This window comes from Seriola lalandi, unplaced genomic scaffold (assembly GCF_002814215.2).
Source record: "Seriola lalandi dorsalis isolate HSWRI2012SDOR001 ecotype SW California unplaced genomic scaffold, Sedor1 jcf7180002054925, whole genome shotgun sequence".
In the NCBI taxonomy this organism is placed as follows: domain Eukaryota; kingdom Metazoa; phylum Chordata; class Actinopteri; order Carangiformes; family Carangidae; genus Seriola; species Seriola lalandi.
Genome location: NW_019525477.1, coordinates 308,539 through 333,112, shown reverse-complemented (window position 1 = coordinate 333,112; position 24,574 = coordinate 308,539). Strand labels below are relative to the sequence as shown.

The following is a 24,574-nucleotide window of genomic DNA, read 5'->3' as shown; positions in this document are numbered from 1 at the left end:
GCCTATCTTCTGACTGGATGACTGTTTTTTGAGTGATCTAATAAAAACATACCGGAAAACACTCAGAGAAACCACATCCTGCAAGGTTGGATGGTGGGACCCGCCATCCAGGTGGGCTTGGCCTGGGGCATGGCTGAGGGCGGTGACTGCTTTGTTGTGACATCACAAAGTTCCAGAAGTCCTGATGGCTGGTTTTAAGGCTCAGTTTCTGAATACAGGCTGTGTGCATTTCTCTGTGGACTGAGCGCTTTGATGCTTTCACAAGAGAGCACAACAGAACCTAGACCTGCTTTATAATCAAAAAACAATATGGGACCTTTAATATTGACTCATTCATGTCAAAGACACCATAGCTTTGACATAGTGGGGTTGCTAATACAGAGGGCTTTGGCATAAATAAATGAATTATAGAGTCGTGGATAGTGAACAACTTTCCCTCTAAACTGCAGAGAGTGATCTATGATGTCATGATGTAACAGCGCCCAGAGCTCCTCCAGCAAACATGAATAAGTCGGAGAATTTTTGGACAGAGCGGCATCACCCAGGGTGCTTTTTATGGGGATACGAGCACATTATCCTCTGGCACCAGAATGAAATAAAACTAATTTGGGTGTTTAAAGAAAGCACATTCTTCGAGGGCCCCAGAGTAAGTCGGAGTCGGTTCATAGTCAATGGAGCAGCTCAAGGCTGTCTCCTGATGGCATTGCAGTTTCATGCCGTGGTTCTCTGGTTTGTAGCCTTTGGAGAGAGTTGTTCATATTGAATGAGCTCCACAGGATGAAAGAAATACCACGTGAATTCTGTTTTAGGATGAATTCTTCTTTAAAATGTTCTCTTTCAAGTCTAGCGTGCATTTGAACACTAATAAAGGAGCAACAAACATGCAACACCAATTTTTTAAAGGAATAGTCTGACATATTTATCTGTAGTACTGGAGGAAATATCAGAGGTGATATATGTTTGTCACTTGTTTAAATAAACTCATCTATATCCACAGTGTGAAGAGGAAAGATTTTGCAAACATGACACGGCTGGTAGACCTGACATTATCCAGAAACACCATCTCCTACATCACACCTCATGCCTTTGCCGATCTGGAAAACCTCAGAGCTCTACACCTCAACAGGTATGTCTAAGACATAGACTGATGAATCATGGGTGTTGTAGTTTTTTTTTTTCCAAAGCTGCAAAGATCTGGATGTTTAAAAAAAGATTTTTATCCCTTCAATATCTCACAGTAACCGGCTGACGAGGATAGGCAATGATACATTCAGCGGGATGTCGAAGCTTCACCACCTGATTCTGAACAACAACCAGCTGGTGCTGATCCACCAGGGAGCGTTCAACGACCTGCTGGCGCTGGAAGAACTGGACCTCAGCTACAACAATCTGGACTCTATTCCTTGGGAGGCCATCCAGGTCAGAATCTCCTTAAACTGCAGCAGCCTCTCAAACCTGTTTAGCTGGAGGCCTTTAAAAAAGAGCCAATTCCAAGCACAATAAAGTGGCCATAAAACCTTTTTGGCCATTTCTTAGAAATAAAATAAAAAGATCTTAGGGGCTTTTTGACAGAAGAGAGACCATTATCAGACAGTTCAATAGACCTATATACACTTGTCATTGATTGTCTCACTTGAGGTTTTTTAATGTCGGTTCATTTTCATTGCTAAAAGTTACAATCATATTAGTGCTTTTTGTCAGTCAACAGGCAATTTTTATGTGATCTCAATGTCACAGCTTCCTATTATATTCTTGAATCTTGAAAAGACTAAGTAGTTGCGATACAGTTGCAATAACAGGTAACTGGTTTTCTAAATGTATTTAATCATATTAACACTCCAATTCAGCTTTAACATTTTTATCACCACTGAACTTCAAGAGTGAAAGATTGAAAAAACAGTGACACTGACCATGAGTGTGCACGCTGAGAAGCCTTAAGTATTAAATCATCCTTATATAAGGTAAAATCATAAAGAAATCTGTTTTTCTCTGCTATTCCGACAGAAAATGACGAGCCTCCATACGTTGAGTTTAGACCACAACATGTTGGACTTTATTCCAGAGGGAACCTTCTCACTGCTACAGAAACTCAACCGGCTGGACGTCACCTCCAATAAGCTCCAGAAGCTCCCACCAGACCCTCTTTTTCAACGAGCTCAGGTATCCTTTAATCAAACGATTAAAACCCAACCCAACAAACAGTTTGGTCAAATAAGCTTTAAGTTGATGATGGAGTACATCATATATCCTCATGACATAAGAAACCTCTTTTTTCTAATATTGTTTTTACGGTAACAGTTCATGCAAAGTGGTAGAATATTTTAAAATCACCAAACTACATTATAGCAAAAGATACAACTTTCCACGTAATTAACAATTCCATCTCTGCCTTAAAGACGGGACAAATGTGATGACCCTTCAGAGCAAAACTTTGTTGTTCGGTCACTATGGCAGTCAATGGGGCAACTTTCATATTAGTGATAAACCACTGTAAATCTGTTTTAAAGGAGCTATTTGCCAGATTTGCTATTGCTATGCAGCCAGTGTTAGCATTAACAGCTGTTCACTTACCAGTCTAGAAGCAGCAAGTTCATCATGAAACTTCATTCCTTTACTCACCAAGAACTGTCTCCAGTGGTGGAAAGGAACACCAATGTCACCTCTTAAACTCCTGAATTTGAACTGAAGTTAGCACGCTAACCAGCTAGCCCCGGTCCATTTTGTCACTTCCCGATAGCGACTCATTGTAGCCTCCAATCTGCCCTGAAGACATAGCGCTGCTCAGAGGATGTAGTATAACCTCTTGTCCTGCAAACGCAACAATGGCCGAAGCTCTTATCAAGCGACAATCACCACCACCCGCTCCCAGCAAAAATCCACACTCAGCAGCAGAGAAAATTTACTAATAGCCCCTTCAAAGCTAATTTAAAACTTCTTCGAATGAATGCTTATTTCATCCACATTTTGAATCATGTTTCATGTTTTCCGGCCCTGGTGATTTCTACAGTCACACAGGTTAAAGAACAGTTTTTCACATCCTCCACATAAACAGCTCCAGAATCAAATGTATAGCAGAGGTTTACTGGAAAATAACTTTTTGCCTGAACTTTTGAATCATTGTTTCACACGACCAGGTTCTGGCCACATCAGGAATCATGACCTCCTCTTCCTTCGCACTGTCTTTTGGCGGGAACCCTCTCCACTGTAACTGTGAGTTACTGTGGCTGAGAAGGTTAAACAGGGAGGACGACCTGGAGACATGCGCCTCACCCCAACTCCTCTCTGGTCGATACTTCTGGTCCATCCCAGAGGAGGAGTTCATATGTGAACCCCCCCTCATCACCAGATACTCCCATGAGATGAGGGTGCTTGAAGGACAGCGAGTCGCACTGAGGTATCAGTATTAGTTCTAATAGTGTGAATAGATGCAATCAGTTTTAATAAGTTTCCTCATTACCCTATAAGCAATCACAAGCACACACATAGACACGCTCTCTATTTTAGTTCCTGTAGCTGTGCATTGTGTTTATAAACCGCTCAAGAATACATGAAATGCCTTACTGTTCAATGAAGCACAACACAGGGACATTACACCAAAAATTTAGGAAGGACAAAACTAAATCAAGACAACAGAAAGCTAATAATGACTTCATTTGCATATATATTGGTCACACGCTTCCAATCATAATAGATGTTATGTTTTCAAGTGTGGAAATATGATGAAAATTAGAAAAAAGGGGGCAAAGGAAATCAATGAGATGCCATTACTCTCTTTCCTTTATTGTGTCTTGTCTTCAGCTCCATGTATAAGGTGAAGTGCAGATTATCAGAGGATGAATTTACCCAAAGTTTTTCAGTTTTTGCAGCATAAAACTGCAAAAAGCCAAGGAAGAGTCAGGGTACACAGTTAGGTGTTGATAATGATTTTTTATCTGATATATCTCATTTGTTAATGAATGATAATAGTTTAACCACTCTTTATTTTATAACTTCATGACTGGGAATAAGCTAATACCAGGTAATACATGTCCGGACACTGTCAGACATTTGTTAGTGTGACCCTGCAGCAAAGTCCACTGAAAAAATCACTACATTTCCCTTTGAGCTTATTCTGTTTTACTTCACTGTAAGTATAGAATAAGTGAAGGGTCTCAATGACTTATTTTTTTATTGCTTATATCTTTAACAACTTCAAAGCCCATTATAACTGCACACATTTTAATTACAGTCATTCACCTACAAAACATTCCCTGGCTTGGCGACAGTGGGCCAATTCTTTGCTCAAATTTGTCCTGATGGAGGGGTCCGTGGCCAGAGCGCTTACAATTTAGTTAAAGAGAGCGCGCAGTGCGACCAACTTAAAATCTTTTGTTGGTTTTGTTTTTGTGAGGAGAGATCCAGGGGATGGGGGTGGGGGGGTCGCTATTGGAAAGGAGGGAAAGGTAACAGAAGACTGTTTTTTTTTTTATTTGCTTGTTCTTTATATGCAACTGGGGAGGTGGTGTTAAAAAAAAGAAATTATAGGGTGTACAATGTTTCTCTTCTGTAATTTTCTCAATGAAAAAAAATATCAATTTCTTTTTTTTATTCAGTCCCTCAGTGTTTCACTTACATGACTTACTTGTCATAAGGCTTTAAAATCTATTTACATCTCTGCTTCATGACTGAACTACATTCATTATGAATGAGTCACACATGTAGTTCCTTGGTTTATTGTATTTATAGCTTTATTGTTTATTGTATATATATATATATATATATAGTACTTACATAGTAACTCAATGCAAAACAAGGCAAAACATGTCACCAGAGATCTACATGTAACTGTACTCTGTCATTATTTCATACGTACCTGATTAATGAAAATTTATTTCTACATCTTTGCTGTAGGGTAAAGCGTGTTTAACTTAAAGAATATGTGCCCTGTCGACAGTCTAAATACTATCAGAGTCTTTTCCCTCCACTTTAGGTCCACGAGGGAAAGTGAAGGGACCACCATCAAGAAATTCTCTGCTTTTACTGTACAATTGACCCCATTCTGTCTTGTTTCTCATAAGTTCCACTCTACTGCTTCCTTAAAGGTGTAAGGCGAGAGGTGACCCAGAGCCAGCCATCCACTGGATCTCTCCAGAGGGCAAACTGGTGTCTAACTCCTCCAGAACGTTGGTCTACAACAACGGGACCCTGGACATCCTCATCAGTACTGTGAAAGACACCGGCTCCTTCACCTGCATCTCCTCCAACCCTGCCGGTGAAGCCCACCAAACAGTTGACCTGGTTATTATAAAACTCCCTCACATCTCCAACAATACCAACAACATCCAAGAGCCTGACCCGGGATCGTCGGACATTTCCACGTCGACCCGAGGCGGGGCCAACGGCAGCAACGTGACGGGCGACGTGAAGGGCGGCGTGGACAAGAGGGTGGTGACGGCTGAAGCCACGTCGTCGACAGCTCTGATCAAGTTCAACTTCCAGAGGAATATTCCAGGCATTAGGATGTTCCAGATCCAGTACAACGGGAGCCAGGACGACTCGCTGGTGTACAGGTAAGACTGACAGAATCACTACGTCAGAGACAGACAGTTTACACTGAGTGGAGGTAAACAATTACCCAGGTCTGAGCTGTACCAATTAGATTACAGTAGATTACATGTACCTGTAATGATCCTATTGGAAAATGTGATCACAGGAAATAGTAACACAACACAGATGAAGCTGAGGCAAATAGGCAAACACTCTGAGAGGACTACAACAGTGCTATGAGGGCTCAACAAGGGTGCTTCAAGGGCACTATAAGGGCACTTGCAAGGGCACCACAATGGTGCTATGAGGGCCCTACAAGGGTGCTACAAGTGCACTATGAGGGCACTACAAGGGAACTACAAGGGAACTACAAAAGCACTACAAGTGTGCTTCAAAGATGCTACAATAGATAGGACCTTTTGCGGCACGTTAAGAGATATTATTATTCCATATTATTTCAAGGGCGCTATGAGAGTGCTACAATGCTCTGATCCCGTAAATGAAATATAAGCTATTGATATAAACAGTACAGCGTGTATGCAGCATGTACAGTAGGAAATAGCCAAGGATATACTGTATACCGAAAAGAAACGGCAATTGAAAAAATATTAAAAGCTATTAAATGATCAAGTGAGAATTATTATAAACAGAATAGTAGTAATGTTGAAGACTTAGTGCATTGTTTTTACATATATCACTGTGTATGAAATTACGGCGCAGACAGATCAGTTCATATCAGGGCGTAATAGACCAGCATGGAGATGAAACAGGGCTGTGACGGCAAAGACGGGGGACAAAACAGAAACAGTGAGAAAGTTCACAATCCTCATCCAAAACAACGCAGCTCCCCCTCCCCCTGCTGACTCACTGGGACGGCCTTGACAGGAACAGCTCTGCCAATCTTTCTTGACTTTTGCTATTTGTTCAGGATTACAAAGATTAGATGGATCTCGCGGGGAATGATTGTTATTTGAGCTAAATATTTACCCTGGTGAAATGCGGGAATTAACAAACACAAAGAGCCTTCGAAGGGAAATCTGCCAGTATAATCTGCCTTTCATATTCTGCTAATCTCCATACATACCTCATCAGTACACATCGTCATCATCGAGAGCAGGGAGAGAGTAAGGTTTGACTGTCTGGGTCACGATGATGACAATGCCCAGGGTCATTAAGAAATTCATCTCTGAAGATATATTTTTTTTTTTTTTTTTTTTCCCACAAGCTTTGAATGTATGATCTTTATCTCTCTTTGACTGCACCAATGTATAATTAACAAACACGGATCATTCATATAAGACTCTGCTGGTGTTATCCGCCTTTCATATTATTCCTAATCTCTGTACATAATTCATCAGCACTTAACCCCATTGAGAGGATGCATCATAGAGAGACGGCGCCGATGGGATTTACAGCTGTCTGTCTTGTAGAGATAACATCATAGATCACATCATAGATCACATCTATCTATCTATCTATCTCTCGTTCTTCACACTAAACGTCTGTTCAAAGCACACTAAAGCCTTCTTGCATTTGTAGGGTTTTCACCCTACAAAAGGTTGAGTTTATACTTTAAGCGTGACGCTTAAAAATACTTGTTGGAAAGTATTAACTCAGAGAGAATGACAGGCACAAACAAATAGCTTCCTGTGGGGGCACGGAGGTGGAGTGATGAGAGAGCCTTTCACCATTGTTCCCCTCCCTGTCACCTAACTCAAAGTCGTATCTTTGCCTCCTGTCTTTTCATCCTCTCGCTCTCCCTTCTTCTCTCCTTTCCAATATTCATTTGTGTGTCTCCGTGTTATTTTGCAGCTCTCTTGTCTTTAGATAGTGGATTGATTTCCATTCAACACCTCTGCTGGCACAAAGTAGCAACTCATCGATTCTTCTTTTTCATTACCCAAACACAGAGAAGAGAGAGGGGAGGCGAAGGAGAGGGAGAGAGAGAATAGAAAAGAGGGAGGGAAGAAGATGACAAGTGGAAAATGGAGGGGGGAATGAGTGAGGCGAGGGTGGGAGGGGAAGAGAATGACCAACTGGGGAAGACTGGTCCTATTGTCACACACAGAGCTCTTACTTTCAGGTTCAATGAGAGCTTATCGATTTGCGGCACATTGACATTTGTGCACTTTACTCCCCACCTGCTCAACATATTGTTGTTGGGTGTAGGAGGGGCTCCTGTATGATTCCTCCATACTGTGACTTCAGCACAAACAGATGGAAAAGTGAGCGATAGTTTCAAGCTTTTACCGGCATACCCCCACCGCCCTCCGGTTCAGTTCATCTCATGGACACGCTGCATGTCTGAAATGTAATAGTTGTAATACTTGATTCTGTATTGATCCATGCAGGGAAACCCCACCCACAGCTCCTTCCACAGGGAGGTCAGGGTCAGCTGCAGAGAAGCGCTGCCGGAGCTGACGGGGATTCAGTGTCTTGCTCAAGGACACTTGAGACGAGCAGATGATTACTCATACAGTAGCGGTGTTTGAACGCCCGTCCTCCAGCTTAAGTGTTACATTTCAGTTCCAGAGGCCGGCCTGTTGCCCAGTCGGCCACAAGAGTAAAACCTCTTCACACTCAGCAACTCTCTGCATTGCAGGTTTTGTTTAGTGGAGCAATGATCAATCGCTTAAAGTAATGATGAGTATTTCCTTGTAATTACTACTCAAATGAAATGTGACTGAACAAGTCATCATTTATATATCAAAATTGTGAATTTCAGATCACAAGAGCCACAGTTTTAATTATATCATGCAAAAACAACAGTGTCTTAACAAGCTGCAGCAAGTGAAGGTTGATTGTTCTCAGCTGCAGCTGGTTAACTTAATGATGTGAGTGGGCAAAACAATAAACTGGAAACCTTGCCTGTTTTCTGGTTAATATGCTTCTTGTATACACAAGATGTTTTTTTCTTTTCTTTTTTCCTTATGTTTGAAAAATGAAAGTGTGGGTTTTGTCTTTTTATTGTTGTCTTGTCCGAACAGCTAGAGTGCATGACCACTGACCGTAATGTTAATGTAACGCTAACTCAAATGGAAGTCACCAGTCATTTAACAAACCATTGTCATGACATGACTGACCAACTATGCAGCTGTTATCTATAATAAAATGACACATTTGAATCTCATGATTAACATTGAATATTATTGAGTAATGTTAATTATAACACAAATGTCATGTCTTAATGGAGCTTTCTGTCAGTTGTAGTTATTGCTACATAGCTAACATTATAATTATAAGCTGTTTACTGACATGAAAGAAATGTTGTTCAGCATCAAACTTCATTCCTTTACTCACAAAGAGCTGTCTTCAGTGGTGGAAAGCAAAAACTGTCTGTCACGTCTTTTCTTCTACTGAAGTTAGCACGCTAATCAGCTAACTTTGCGATAGCGACTCGCTGCATCCTCAGGTCTGCTCTGAAAACTTAGCATGGTCAGAGGGTGTATTATAACCTCTTTTTATATAATTATAAATACAACAATGGCTGAAGCTCTTGTCAAGCAACAATCACCACCACCCGCTCCCAGCATCAATTTTCTCTCCAGAAGCACCCGCCTTCATTCAGAAGTTGACTTTTTTTTTCTGACTGACTAGTTTGAACCCTGGGGGGACCTGAACAATAAGAGGGCTCGAAAAGTGGTGAAGGGCCTTTATAAGGTTCTCTCAAAAAAGGCAGCAGAAGTCTTAAATTTCATTTAAAACATTCTTGAGGCTTTTTTCTTGCCCGTCTCAGACAGTACAATTAGCTTTACATTTTGGGTGTTGGTGGGAAGCCCATCGATTCATTTTGGACATGTCAATTTTAGCAAAAATTTAAATTATCAAATTAATTATATATTTTTGGTTCAATCGATCCACCATTTTCCTGCATCGTATCTGGGTCCAGACGGACAGATTGTGAAATAACAGGTCCCTGGGCATAGACAGGTAAAAGACTGGCCACCTCTCTTGTTTAGATGCCAAAGCTGCTGGAATTTTCTTGCGCAGAATTCACTTTCCCTCTTTCACTGTGATTGCAGAACAGTTAAATAACACATTTCTTAGGAGTCAACCCAAAACTGATAGAATTCAGGCTCATTTTGTTTTTTCGTCAAGGCTTTCCAATGTATGGACCAATAGAAGCTTTATCAGAAGCTGTAAACATGGAGGTTGTATTACACAGCGCCCAAAAGAAACACTTTTTCTTCGCCCCCTGATGCTACTCATTCATCTACTCAGCAACTTGAAAACTTTGGATTTTTTTTTTTCTTAAATCTCTTTTGTATTCCTTTCTTCACTAGGAGCTAAATTGAGTCATCCACACAGCCCTCTAAGCCTCAGCTGTTAACTCCTTATTTCAGGGTCAGGTCAAGGGAAGGCTGATGTCGATGAAATAATCCGCTGACCTTTCACACATGACCTATCGCAGCAGAGGCGGCACGTGCAGTGTTTGGCCTTTACACCTCGCTGGTTTTTATTGAACAATTCACAGCCGCGTCGATGATGATAGTAAAACTCACCGTCAGCATTGACATTGACATCCATAAAACGGCCACAAAGAAGATTGTGCTCTTATTCAGCTGCAGGGGCAATTATTGCCCTTAATTAAGGGTTGGGATGATTGCAAGCCATTCTGGGATTACAGAAAGAATGAATTCCCAAATTATGAGATGAGCATATCTATTGTTTAGTCAATGAATAGATTCAAAATGATGATGGCTAAAAAGCCTATTGAAGATATGTGAGCCTTGAACAGAGAAAGGAAGAAAGAGAGATTGATGGAATAAAGCTTTCTAATAAGATATAATTGATTTTCCATTATAATGATATCTATTAACATTTTTTTGTTTGATAAAGGTAAATGATAATGTAACAGCATTTGGGCTGGGTTTTGCTTTACTTAAGTCTCAAGCAAACCTTTTTTTTTTTTTTCTTTTTCAGGAACCTCTAAAAAATAAACAGTTTTTCTCTTTCAGCCATTTATACTCATCTTGTGACAATTTGTGAGAGTCCTGACCTCCCAGGTTGGGAACTATTGCTCTACATGGTGTTTCAAAGTCTTCCTGCTGAAGCTTTTGGTTTATTCAGGAGTTTGTGGACTTGAACTTGGTTTTATGGAAATTATGGAACCAGCTCTTGAAATAAAATGTGAACACCCGCAAGGCGAAACTCACCAGTTATCAAAAAAGAACATGGCCTATAGCAGTTTTCACAGGTTGAATCTGTCACATGCTCATTCAATATGTGCAGTGAAATGCAGGGTTAAGGCTGTGTAACGAGGCTATCAGTGGAGGCGATGATAATAATTGCAACTAGATCAAAAATGAGAATTAGAAAAGAATGAAAAATGACAAAGACAAGAATATTAAATGCATGAGAGTCAGCTTGAACCTCAGAACATTATGAAGTGTAGAGATGAGGATGATAATCACTAAGCTCTAAACCAACCTGAGCTTTGAAAATAATTCAATGAAATACTGAAATTCTGTTTGCCATTGCCATACATTAACATAAGCCCTCAACAAAGGGTTAAGTTGTGGCTTCCAAGTCTGCAGACATTACTTTTTCAACATACAGTATCTGCTGAATTTCTCTTTCATTGGACCCGAGCTCTCCTTTGATATTTACCAATTGACTTGAGAACACACACACACGCAAAACCCATTCTCCCTCCACCCTAGTCCTCATCTGCTCTGCTCTGCTCTGCCTGTTTTGTTTTGTTCTTTTTTCCTCTATGTTCTTTCAGCAGTTGTTTTCCACTCCAGCAGACCCATCGAGCTACAGGGGCTGGTTGCCATTTGCCAAAAAAACTACACATCAAGCAAATTGTGTGGCAAGCTTTTTTATGAGGCTACACAACAGGGGGTTCGGGATGAATCCAGGCTTTTAAAAAGGCCCACTCCCCCTCCTCCCTCTGTCCCTCCCTCTCACGCTAGGAGGAAGTAGTTTATCCTTGCCAATGGTCCCTGCGGCCCAGGTATAACACCTAGCTCAGCTGTGCTTAAGGCGTGAAAAAACCTCTGCCTTTATCGCACAGTTATGTTCCAATTCTGATTTTATAGCACCATAAACATATCGTGGGCTTAACGTAACAGTGTTATTGTTGTAAATAGTCTATGGGGTTTTAAACGCAGGTGAGTAGTACTGGGGAACTACCACAGCAGCTAGGAAGAAGGGAAGGACGAGTGGTGAAAGGCAGCAAAGCACGCAAGGAGGAAAGGAGAGATAGAAGGAGGCAAACAGAACGTAAAGAAGATTTATATGACTCTTCAGTGAGGTGAGAGAGGGGAGGAAGAAAGAAGAAAGAGGTTGTGAGAAAGGAAGGAATGAAGGAAGTAAAAGCAGTAGTAAGCATGGGCAAAGGGAGCAAGGAAGAGGTGGGAGGATAAATTGAAAACAAGTTGGAAGTAAGAGGAAATGAAGGACAACAAGAAAGGGAGGATGCAAGGAAAGAAGGAAAGATGGAGTAAAAAGGGGCAGAAAGTTAGAATGGATTAGTGAAGAAACAACAGTATGGAGGGGGAAAGTATGGAAGGAGCCAACCACAGCATTAAGGATAGATGTAGATGACTCAGCTAAATGGAAGAATGGAGCTGAGCTGGGCAGATGGAGGTCTACACCCAGTTACAGATAGTGCTGAAATGTCTTCCCCGCATCTGGGACAGCTCTCGCTGCACGGCACTTTGACATCCACTCTGCGGTGCATGTTTGCACTGAGCTCAGCAGTAATGAGATCTTGCTAAGTGTGGAGCGTCATTGCTTTTGTTTTGGAATTAAGAATTGACAAAACTGGGTCCCCTGCTGGTGGGGGTCATTCAAGAGAAGAAACCAGTCAAACCAGTCCTCCCATCTGCTCTATATTAAATGTAACATTTTTTATGATAAATCACATGTATGCTTTGCCATAATGGTCACTAAATAACATTCCAATCATTTTCCATTTTCCATCAGCAATGTATAAATGAAGCTTTTGTCACTATTTTGCTATTAGTTCAAACTGAGTCCTTCATAATATTCAATTTACATTGTAAGTTACTTTTGGCTATTTGGGGCAGCGCAACAAACTGTAAAACACAAGACTGACGTTTTCCTTATGACGTCATGGTGAACTTGTTAGCAAAACTGTGTATATTTACACATTCAGCAGACGTGGAGCAGCACTAGCTTTCATTCATTAATTTCAGGTATAGTTCTGGCCATTTGGAAAATAGAAATATTTCCTTTCTTTAGCCAAATGCTAACTTTACATGTCTGATGTTTGTTGCTGACAGGTGGCAGCTGGCTAGTGTAGTATCAGGCCATACAACCAAAACAATTAGCTTTAAGATGCAAAAATGCTCCATAGAGCTCAGGGAAACTACAGAGTTGGGTAATACACTTATGTTACACCTTTCACATTACACATGGTCATTTCATTTCTTTTGAATATAAAAATATTGACAACAGCAGCTTTAAGTTTTTGACTTCTGTGTAACAAACTGCTCAGTTTGATCTGTAGTGCTAGACAAATTATCCATAAGAGTAATTTGATATTCATAAAACTCAATTCCAAATTATAATTAGTTTATATTATTAGATCTTTTATTCCATCTTTTACAGGAAGTAGTAATTCATTACACCGTGATTTGTTAAAACCCTCTAGATGGCAGCTGTATTTCAAAATACAGGAGCTAAACTTCAAAGCTATTTTTCTTCTCAGATCTTTTAGTGTGTGATAATGATTATGAGGAAAGTGATCAAAAGGTCGGGATAATTACAGTTTTTAGAAAATACTGGCATTTCAATAAAGTGGCAATGTGTGTTATTGTAATATTATGACTGTTATTAAAATAAAATTTGTCAAACTGTTCAGTGGTGGGGAAAATATTATCCTAATCCTCTGAGTAAGTTACCACCGGTGGGAACTATTCATTCGTTCACTGCGGAATCATTGCTAATCCGCGAGTTAGCTGGCTAATGTTTACTTTTTCACCAAGTGTAAAACTATTCTCCCTGAGTCGAGCAGAGTTTAATGAATAAAAATGGATGGGGAGGTGTTAGCAAAGCCCACCTGGCCTGGCCTCAAAATCCCTGTTCCACCTCTGACTACAAGCTGTGTGGAGGCTTGTTAACCATTAGCTCTGGCATCAGGGGCATTATGCATGGCAAAACAAAGATAAGAAGCTAGCTTCTGCAGTGTTTTCTGTCTGCCTTCGAGACTCAGACCTATTAGCATGGCGTTGTGCCATCTGCTGTGTAAGCTACATTAGCTTTGAGGTCAGCAGTAATGGAGCGGACGTTGAACTACCATTAATCCTCTTCACTTTCTGCTTGGAAACCAGTTAATCTTTACTGGTTTGATTGCAATTGTTTGCTTTACAGTGGACTGTGTCGTTTGCTTAACAGACTGAATGGCATGTTACTGTTTAGTTTATCCACAACATGAAAGCAAAAAGAACTATTTGCAAATATGAGGGTAACACATGTTTAAAAAGTGCAGTGTCAAGAAAAGTTTATTAAAACCCATTGCTGTTTTTGCGTGCTACTTTGTTGGCTTATCTGACAAAGTTTTCCATGTTTCAGGCTATTGAATTTAGACTAGCTTGCAATGTGGTGGCATGGGAGGCTTTAGCCAGAAGCACTGAATAGCATTTTCTGAAATAATTGGACAACCTACTTTTAGATATCTGTGACCCACATTTTGGTCCCTTCCCAGTTTGAGCAACACTACTGTGCAATTTCACAATGTTTTTCTATTCAAATACCTCTAACAAGAGTGGGTAGTGGTAACATACTACTGATACTACTGAGATTTCACACCAAATTACTGTATTCTTTCAGTTTTACAGAAAAATTTGGATAATAATAATGATACATTTTTTATTTACAAGCGCCTTCCTGGGCTCCTGAGGACACCTTACAGAGCAAATAAAAACATTCAGAAGCATAAACCAGATAGACGATGTATGAATGAAATAATAAAATATACATAATAAGGAATGCAAACAGCCTTATTATCAGAGTTTTGGTGTATTATTTTACAACAAAGGTAGATGCTATAATATAATGAAAATGAAAATTTCTTATGACCCTTATTATCAAGACAAGTCATTTAGTGGCTATTCTGGCCCTTTGATCACATGATTCTCATCAGCAGAGTTTCTGTAGTTGGAGCTCTCAGTCACATCACATGATCTTCAACAGCAGATGGAACTGGGATATGTCTGATGTCACAGACACCTGACACATGGGCAGTATGTTCTAGTTGCTTTGTTTTAACTTCACTCTCGGGAAATGTGCTTATTTGCTTTGGTGTGAATTAGATAAGATCAATACCACTCATATGTTTATCTATATCAATACTTTAACGGCCAATGGTGAAACTCCAACTGGCATTTAGCTGAGCAATGGTTGAAATATGGTCAGTCAGTCAGTCAGTCAGTCAGTCAGTCAGTGAGGGAGATTAAAGAGCTGGCCGAGCTGTTGCGGTCCATCCAAAATTTTTTAATCATAGTAAATTTTCTGGATCTTTCCTGGCCCATGCTCCATTCTCCCACTTGTAAGTCGCTGCCCAAATGAGTACATTTAATGTCATTCAAATCAGTTCAGTACTTTTTGCTTCATCCTGCTGAAAAACAGAGAAATAAACAACATACAGCAACATATAGGTGAAAACACGATCTCCTTGGTGGAGGTAATAATGCTGATTAAAAACAGTTGCCAGGTGTTAGTAATCAAAAGAAAACAAACATTTTAACACAATGTGTGAATATTAAGTTTTTCACAAACTTTCAGTCCTCTGATCAAATGCAAAAAACAGTATTCCCCTTCATGTCTAGCCCAGAGCAGTGAATATCATTTAAAAACACTGGAAGTTGTTCATCCAGTGTGTCACACATGGTCAGACTGGGCTCCGCTATAGGGAAGCCAATGACTACAGACTGCAGCTGAGTTAATAGGAGCCCTGGCCCCTTATCGCACTGCTGTGGGTCGACCTAGAAACCCTGGTCTTGTGTGTTGAATCATTGCCATGAATGCCATTTTTCTCTTTTGGAATAATGCATGTTTGTGGCATGTAGGTTTTGTCCAATATTTAATCATGTGAAATGCCCTGAAATAGAACAATCTGGTATCATAGTTCACCGCTCTGTGCATGGAGGCAGTCATTTGTCTTGAGACAAAAAGCTGAGGGCGACTAATGGAGATCACACTGGCCTGCTGGCTTCGTCCCAGCTGGAGTGAGGAAAGGAAAGCTAAAGTTGATTAACGCACACACACACACACACACACACACACACACGTGCATGCTCACACGTGTGCATGCCGATACACACAATAAGAGTTTGGGTTTTACTAGCATATAGACTTGTATCAGTGATGAATGTTGGCAGAAGGCCGGACACAGTGACAGCCACAGGGAAGAGGAAGCTGCCATGGGAGGGGAAGATTATTGTAATGGAACTCACACACACGCATGTCCACACATATATACTGCAGATGCATGCAGACATAAGTGCACAAATGCATACTCATAGAGGAGCGTGCACACAGACATTTTCTCTTGTGTAAATTGTGATAAAACCCAGAAACACACACAGACGCCCTGGGCTGAGGGCTTGGCAGAGCACAGTAGATAGATTAGTGTAATAGTCTCGGCCAAGGCAATCATCTGCCCACTGTAGGGCTTCAAATACTGGCAGCAAGATCCAGCTCAGACACAAAGAAATTAGCCACAATGAATGAGTCAGTTTGGATGAGTTCACAAATGCTAACGGCTCACACAGTCAAGAAATAATTGTATGCAAGACCAAAAAAAAAAAAACCTGATTTGCATGAAAATGTATTTTGTGCACTCAGCATGCAGCGGAACAGGGTCCAAATAAGCCAAACATATTGTCAATATTCTGACTGTTCCATGTATCTATGAATTATAAATGATGACAGCTTGGCTTACACGTCCACAATGAAAACTCTGCAATGCGAGTTTCATTAGCCGGAGCGTCCGGTCGGATGGATTTTGCTTAGAGACAGTCTAATTTGGCCTGTGTCCAGGATGAGTCATGTAGCTAATGGTTTCTTGGAAGCAAAGGTTTGTGAAGTGGAGAAGAGAGAAAATGTCATTTATTCATGCAGATACATGGCTAAGCAGCAAACAAACGCTCGAGAAAGACAGATAATTAGTGTCCATTAATAGATTTCCAACCAAAACATATTCAGAGTTACAACATTTGGTTTTTAACTCGCCTTGTTACTGTTTTCACTCGTGATTGTTTCCCCTTCGATTTTGAACAAAACCTACAGATCAATATCCAGATAATGTGAGATTTATCAAACAGAATCACTGTCTGTTTCTACTTCTGGAGCTATAAGATATTGATCAAGAGAGATAAGAGATAACATGGTGGTACACTGACAGAAGAAGGGGTTTTCGTCTTGTACCAATACAGCAGAGATGTACTTCCATGGTCTTTATGTTTCTTTCCTGCTATTGATTTTGGATTGACATGTTCAACAGTGCTGTGCATCATCAAAAGGATGAAATGAAGGAATCTCTTTGGGAAGAGTGGTGTTGTAGTCGTTCAGGAGAGTTCTCCATGTTATTATCTAATTTTATTCATTAACCATTTAATTAATTAACCAATTCCAATTACTTGGAATGAATGACTTGTGGAATGAAATACACAAGTGTGAACATGAAAATGATTATTCATCACACCAAATATGTTTATGGCACAGATGGTCATATTGTTCAAATTAAAAGCAGAATTTCTGAAATATTTCCTTTAATATTCCTATAATAAAACTATTCATAAGGTAACATTGTCACCACCACCAAACAAAAAAAAAAATCTCCAAACTTGTTCACTTGGAACGATTTGAATAAATTGTACGAGTTTGACAAAAAATATCCGACTTTATTCTCTACTTGTTAAGATAAATAGACCATTAAAAAACCCCCTGGTGATTGTTTCATATATGAATCACAATTCTTATCTTCTTCTGAATCAATTCATCCATGCATTATCCATACCGCTTATCCTTTTAGGGCTGCGGGGGGGGGGGGGGGGGGGGGCACTGAGCCCACTCCTTACCAATTCAAAATCCCCTAAAAAAAGACAGATTTTGTGCATGTTAATGAAGCTGTGTTAATGGAAAAATAAAAAGTGGCACTAAGATGTAATAACTCAGTCATTAGCTTTGCATGAAGCAAGTGAAGTTATGAGGATTACGTGGATACTTCGCACCCATCACCCAGAGACTAACATTAGTGGAGTGGAGCACTGAATGTTTCTGTCATATTGTTTCATATTTCAGTGGAGTAAGAGCATGAAAATAGTTCCCAGCTTTCTGTTAATTCAGTGGAGAATCCGGGGATTGATGGATAACATGATGTCAGTGTGACAGGAACAGTCAGTGCAGCCTCAGCGGCTCTCCACAGAATCAGGACAGAGATTTGTTTGTCATTTGTTTGTCACAGGTGCGACTGCGGCAGTCAAAGCTGTTCAGAGTAGGCGAAATATTCATAATACAAACACATCAGGTTCACCGCACCAAGCTGGGCAGTGTGTGTGTGTGTGTGTGTGTGTGTTCCACCATAAACCACAATACGCACCCCAGAGTGTATGAGCTATTTGCTGATAAGGTTTGCTGAGATGAAACCAGAGGCCTTTATGTTGGTTTTCACTTATATTTGCCACCTTTGTATGTTTTGATAACAACAGTTATATAGTTTTGCATTATGATAACAGGTCCAACACCCCTTGTTTTTGATATTCACCCAGAATACAATGATCAGCCACAACATTGATACCAATAACTGGTTTTAATTATGATCAATGTATATGACCTCATGAGTACTAAAACAAGTAGTGTTCACTCCTCTGCTTGATGTTTTCATCAGTATGGGGGCAAACCACACACACACACATACACGCATGCACACATGCGCACTCACACACACACACGCACACACACACACACACTGCCCAGCTGTCATTATTCCTGTGGTGGGACACATAAAGTCACACTGAAGACTGAAGATTAATGACAGGAGCGGAATGTCACCTGCACTTAAAAGCTCAGATACAAGCGGTTACATTTGTAGACACATAGCCTACATACACACAGACAAAGATTCATTTCCACATTATTGCTGTGGCCTTGGGCCTTGTGTGTGTGAATGTGTGTCGTGTGTTTGAGGTTCACATTAACCAGCAAAGCATTAATATCTTTTTGTAAAAAAAAAAAAAAAAAAAGTGTTTGTTTCCTAACCTTGCACATTCTGGGTCCATCATCTTCTCGTAGACTTAAACGCTGTCATGCTCTCAAACAGAGACCATTGTTTACTGACGCATTAATACTGCATGTATCTAGGATATGTGTTTTTTATATGTGTACTCATTGGATTGTTGGAACATGTTCTTAAGGCTGAACTCTGAACTAAATGACGTGTTCTGTCTGTCGATCTCCTCCGCTCTTAAATCACAGTGCAGCTCCGTGGCGGGCAAGTCAAATATCGTCTTGATAGCTCATGTCTTAAAGAGATGAGCTATCGGCGAACGTTCTGATGATCGTCAATCACCAATATCATTCACATCTTAGCCACGAAACGTGAAGATGCACACGAGGAGATGATGCATTTACGCACATACATATACAGAGATACCATAATCATACTGAAAGGTCACAGACAAACACACACACACTCACACCCTCCAAAATGCTCATGTATCCTTAGTGGAAGCGCCTGTAGTATCAGTAATAGAAAACAACGTTTAACAACCTAAAAATCTACACAGTTTAAAAATATCTTGATAAACGTTTAAAGCCAGTTACTGTTTATAAGGTTGTGGCTGATCGCTGTAGATGCTCGCGCATACATACACACACACACACACACACACACTCTCTTGCATCCTTGTGCTGTTATTCCGCTGGGAACACACTAATGACCTCCCACTACATTCATCCTCTTGCTCTTAATACTCACCATTAAACCTTTACATGTCTCCTAACCTTCACTTAACTCCAACTCCAGACCAGATGCTTAACCTGGCCAAAGTAACCCTCGGCTCCTCCCGGTGCACGCGAGGCCGCGAGCTGTGAACCGGCCGGCCTCTTGTGTTTTAATGAGGAATTTCATTAGCATTTTAATGAGGAAACCTGGGGAAAGCTGACAAGACGTTTTAAAGGAAATTGAGGGACAAATGTGCAAATTCTTCAGTCAGTGCGACCAGTGAAGAATAACCAACTTTAACTCGGAGTGGCAAAAGACCTTTGTATTTGTCCAAACGAATATATGGATTGATTGAAAACTATTTCCCTTTTGTGTTTCACTGTGAAAGATTTTGTTCTACACTTGTGCTCAATTGGAACACAGTTTGCCCGCTGTGAAAGGGCGTCTGCTCAAACGTCCTTGCAATAGTAAATCATTTAATTGGACTCCTGTCCAGCTGATGACTTGTGGGTTTCTGTTTTTGAGGATTCAGCAGCCGGCTATACACATCTGAGCAGAGTGCATTGATTCTATACCCTTTTCCTTTTTACTTCCCTGTTGAGTATTTTTACCACATTACACTCCAGTAAATGGATTATTGAGGTTGTACAGAGAGAGCATTCACATAATGTTGTCCTGCCAGTCCCCTTACTGTTAGATTAAGAAATGTTGCTTGTAATTGTACCCAAGGCAAAGTACAAGAGCTGTTTAAAGCAGCTGTAATGAATATATATGTTCATGTTATGTTTGTAGTCCCTCAACTCTAAAGAGCATTTCAGTATCTATCAAATTAAAATAATGAGCAGGAAGGGTTTCGGAGTTGTCTGAGATAGTGTAAAGTTCTGGTCAAGAAAATGTAAAGGTTCCATATTTTACACTTTCCCTGTGTTTTATTTGAAGTTTTGATCCATAAGAAGATTTATTTATGGCCTTAAGAACCTAAAACCATCTCAGTGTAGTTTTACATCTTCTTTGTCAGGCTTCTTTCTGGAGCTCTAGTAACAACAGCCTCTCTTCTGATTGGCTGACTGTTTTCTTAGCGATTGATTGACCGATATCAGGTAAACACAGGTTGGATAGTGGGTCCAGGTGGGCAGTGACTGCTTTGTTGTGACATCTCAGTGTTACAGAAATCCTGACAACTTGTTGTAAGGCTCAGTCTCTGAATACAGACTGTGTGTCTTTCTCTGTGGACTGAGCGCTTTGATACTTTAACAGTATTGATATAGAACCTAGACCTGCTTTATAATCAAAAAATACATAGAAATCTCACTTTATATAATATGGGCCCTTTAACTAACGACTGATGTCAGGCCATATAAATCCATATGGTTTGAGGCCATCTAGAAAAGCTGTTACAGTACATGACATTGGGATATAGCCTTACCAGCACATTCCTCTACTGGTTGTATATTATTCTTCTCAAAGTGCCTTTAGTTTGTTGAAACTCACACATTTAAATAAACATTTGTGTGTCCTGTGCCGTCCACAGAATGATCCCCCCGTCAAGCAAGAACTTCTTGGTCAACAACCTGGCCGCGGGGACCCAGTACGACCTCTGCGTGCTGGCCATCTACGATGATGTCATCACCTCTCTGACAGCAACCCGCGTGGTCGGCTGTGTGCAGTTCACCACCGAGTCAGAGTACATGAGGTGTCATTTCATGCAGTCGCAGTTTCTCGGCGGGACTATGATCATCATCATTGGAGGGATAATAGTGGCCTCGGTGCTCGTTTTCATCATCATCCTGATGATACGTTACAAGGTGGGTCTCTCCGTCTGTCACTCTTAATCCTCTCCTGCCAGAAATGAGAGAGAATAAGAGGAGAGAGAGCTTTTCATTATGTGAGACAATTGGGATTATTCGCATGGCAGCCATGTACTGCCCAGATCTAAACCTGCCTTTACGCACCACTACACTTCTGCTGTTAACGCGTTCGTTCACAGCGGTGACAAACAATCACAAGCCATTTTTGAGCATTTAAGATTTCAGAATGCATCTCTGAGTCTGCATAGCACTACATGATTATTGACCCCTGTATGAAAGTCCATTCATGCCATGAAAAGGAAAAACATCATGATTTTTTTTTTTCTTTTCATGGTGACAAAAAATGGCAAAGGGTAACTAAATGTAGAAACTTTTATACATATATATATATATATTGTCAAGAAGGTATATTGCGTGTAAAGGTATTAAACAATTACATCAAAGCTAAGTCTAACCGATCATATGTCATAATTGTGGCTCAAGACATAAGGTCCTTGGCTGTAAACATTTCACTCTGCAGGATTTACAAGGATTCAAACTGACAAGATTGACATTAGATTCACTTTTATATAATGTATTTATTTGAATAGATTTTCTGTTTGTAGCTAATTCTTGGTCACTGAGTTCATATTTTCTTTGTCATTTTGCCCTGAGTTCATATACAAATATTTGAGTGTGGAAAAAAAAGGATGAAAACCTTTCCTTGTGTTTTTTTTTTCCACAGGTGTGTAACCCTGGGGAGGGTGGTAAAGGCGTTTCAATGTCGATGACCAACGTTCACTCACAGACCAATGGGCAGCAGTCGCAGGGATGCACTGTGACTCCCAGCGCCTCTAAACATGGCTCAATCGGATTAGACGACCTCTCGGGAGGCACAAAGAAGAGGAGCGGAGCAGCAGCAGGAGGAGGAGGAGGGGGCAAGGATACGATGACTCATTCGTCCGACTCTTCCCTGCCTGACTGCTCCACCACTACATCAGTTCTCAGCCAGCCTTGGGCGGCTAGAAGCCCGACAGCTGGAGCCGAGGAACGGGAGAAAGCAGGTGAAGAGAGAGCTCAGGCCGGCATCTCGACGCCCACCACCACCACCGGTTCACTACCCAAGCCAAAGCGGATGCCCGCCCAAAGTAAGCCAGGCTCGGCGTGCTCCAACGCCTCGGCTATCCCTGAAAATCTCCCCACCTCCCAACGCCCTCCTTCCTCCTCCTCCACTGCCTCCTCCGTCCTCCTCCCTTCCTCCATCCCTCTGGAGAACCTCAACACCAACCGCAACAACTCCACCTCTCTCAACCAAACCCCGCCTCCCTTCGCTCCTTCCCCTTTCTCCAGCCAACACCCCACGCCGAGCCCCGTCCCCTCCATCCGATTCAGAGAGACGCCCATCCTGCGCCGGGCTCCCCACACCGCCTCCTCCTCCTCCGCCACTGTTTCCTCCTCCGCCAAGTACCAGACTCTCCCTGTGGAGGAGGGAGGGAGGAGCAGGGCAAGGAGGAGGTACTCGCTCAGTGAGGGAGGCTCAAAGACGCACTCGTCACATCAGGGAGGAGGAGCGCCCAGAATAGGGCGCATAATGCGAAACAAAAGGAGCCAATCAATGAGCGGGATGCTGCTCCCTAAAGACGGGGAGGGAGACTCGGACAAAGGACGCTGTGATTCAGACTGGATCTTAGAAAGCACGGTTTGAAGTGGAGCGAGGCGGCGACTATAAAATAAACTTTGGTTTATCCATTATTGTTTATCTTTTGTATGAGTGTATGTCTGAGACTCTCTGTGTGTGTTAGTTTGAATTTGTTTCTAGATGTGTGAGTGAGGGTACAGGTGTGTGTGTGTGTGTGTGTGTGTGTGTGTGTGTGTGTGTGTGTGTGTGAGCATTTGTGACATATGTTTTTTGCCGTTTAGAATCTGCGTTTTTGGTGTGTGTGTGTGTGTGTTCATGTTGTAGCTGGATGATTGACTGCGAGTGTGTGTTCTGCGTCCATACTGTTTCTTTTTTCAACCAGGTTTTTTTTTTATTATTATTTTTCATAACTTTTCTCCACAACTCTTTGTATTCAGTTTACAGTTTTTTCACTTTGACATTTTCCTATCTGTTTTGCAGTCGGTCATTCAGCGAGTGGATAACTTGCCTTGTCTCGTAGCGTCCTCGGGTTGTCTCGTTGGTTCCACTTTATAGCACAAGAAGAAAACAAGACAATGGGCTCGCCACGTCATTTCCCGATTCACACTCACCTTATCTGAAAATACCACAAAAAGGGAATAATTACAGGAAAAAAAGAATGAAAAAAAACAACAACAATACAAGAACTGAAAAGCACACCATTCTTAACGTTCACATGCCCACAGAGAGCGTGCGTCCATACGGTTGCAAGAGAACAGCAGTCGGTGCCTTCTTTTGCACTAACAGACCCTCTGACAGATGATAGAACTGGATTTAAAACTCCACCACGGCTCCACGAACGAGGGATTAGGACAGAGGGGAGGGGGGGGGCAAACAAAGGAATAGAAGATTTCACACATAGCCTTTCTTACCTACTGAGGAGTACAGATGTTTTCTTGACATACAGACGGACACAAACTGAGACAACAAGTAACAAACAGAAGACTTTAACGGACCTCTTATGAAATTAATATTTTTTAAAGGGAAGAATAAAGAAAAAAAAAAAAAGAACATAAAAAAACCTTGCAAGCTTTTCACTGACACTGGTGTTCCACAGCCTGTGTTGGTCACGAGTTCCCCGGAAAGCTTCTGTACAGAAAAAGACAACATGTACTGTGTTGTTATGTTGTGTAAAATAAAAAAGGGATAAAATGAAAAGTGGAAATGTGACACGTGTCTTTCATGTGCATTGGAAATGTATTTTTCTGGATCTTTGCGTGTTTATCGTGAGGGATGAGGGTATCACAGAGTTAGCAGTTGGAAATGATGCAATAATGTCATCAGCATCAGTTCCTACTGTGATTGCAGTAACACGTTTACGGGAGGTTAAAATCACTTTTCATCTGGCTTAAATTTTCATTTTCATTTCGGGAAAAATAAAAAACAATTTCCCACTGCAAATCAGAACAGAACAGATGTGTGGCAGCTTTTAAGTTAGAATAATTGAAGTTTCACATTTTGACTCTTCTTTTTGTAATTTGATAGATCAAATCTTCTTCGGCTGTTTATTTATAGCAGACGATCTCATTTCCAATCCTCCCACTTTTTCCTGGCTGCAAACACATTTATCAGAGTGTAACAATACAGAAAAATGCTCCCATGAGGCTTTGCCAGTGTGCAAATCACTGAGAATCATAACAAAAATAATCATTGTTTTATCTTGAG

At 41.0% G+C, this 24,574-nt stretch overlaps 1 protein-coding gene across 2 annotated transcripts in view; it reads left to right on the top strand.

Moving 5' to 3' along the window:
- Window positions 1–24,067, top strand: part of lrfn5a (leucine rich repeat and fibronectin type III domain containing 5a) — a 115,480-nt gene extending 91,413 nt beyond the window's left edge. For both annotated transcript variants that reach the window (XM_023431589.2, XM_087170006.1), the window contains 7 exons: window positions 998–1,126; window positions 1,239–1,419; window positions 2,005–2,160; window positions 3,135–3,394; window positions 5,082–5,549; window positions 20,976–21,249; window positions 21,977–24,067. In XM_023431589.2, the coding sequence (XP_023287357.1) occupies window positions 998–1,126; window positions 1,239–1,419; window positions 2,005–2,160; window positions 3,135–3,394; window positions 5,082–5,549; window positions 20,976–21,249; window positions 21,977–22,936 (2,428 nt within the window). In that variant the 3' untranslated portion in view covers window positions 22,937–24,067. The remainder of the gene's footprint in view (window positions 1–997; window positions 1,127–1,238; window positions 1,420–2,004; window positions 2,161–3,134; window positions 3,395–5,081; window positions 5,550–20,975; window positions 21,250–21,976) is intronic.
- The last annotated feature ends 507 nt before the right edge of the window (window positions 24,068–24,574 follow it).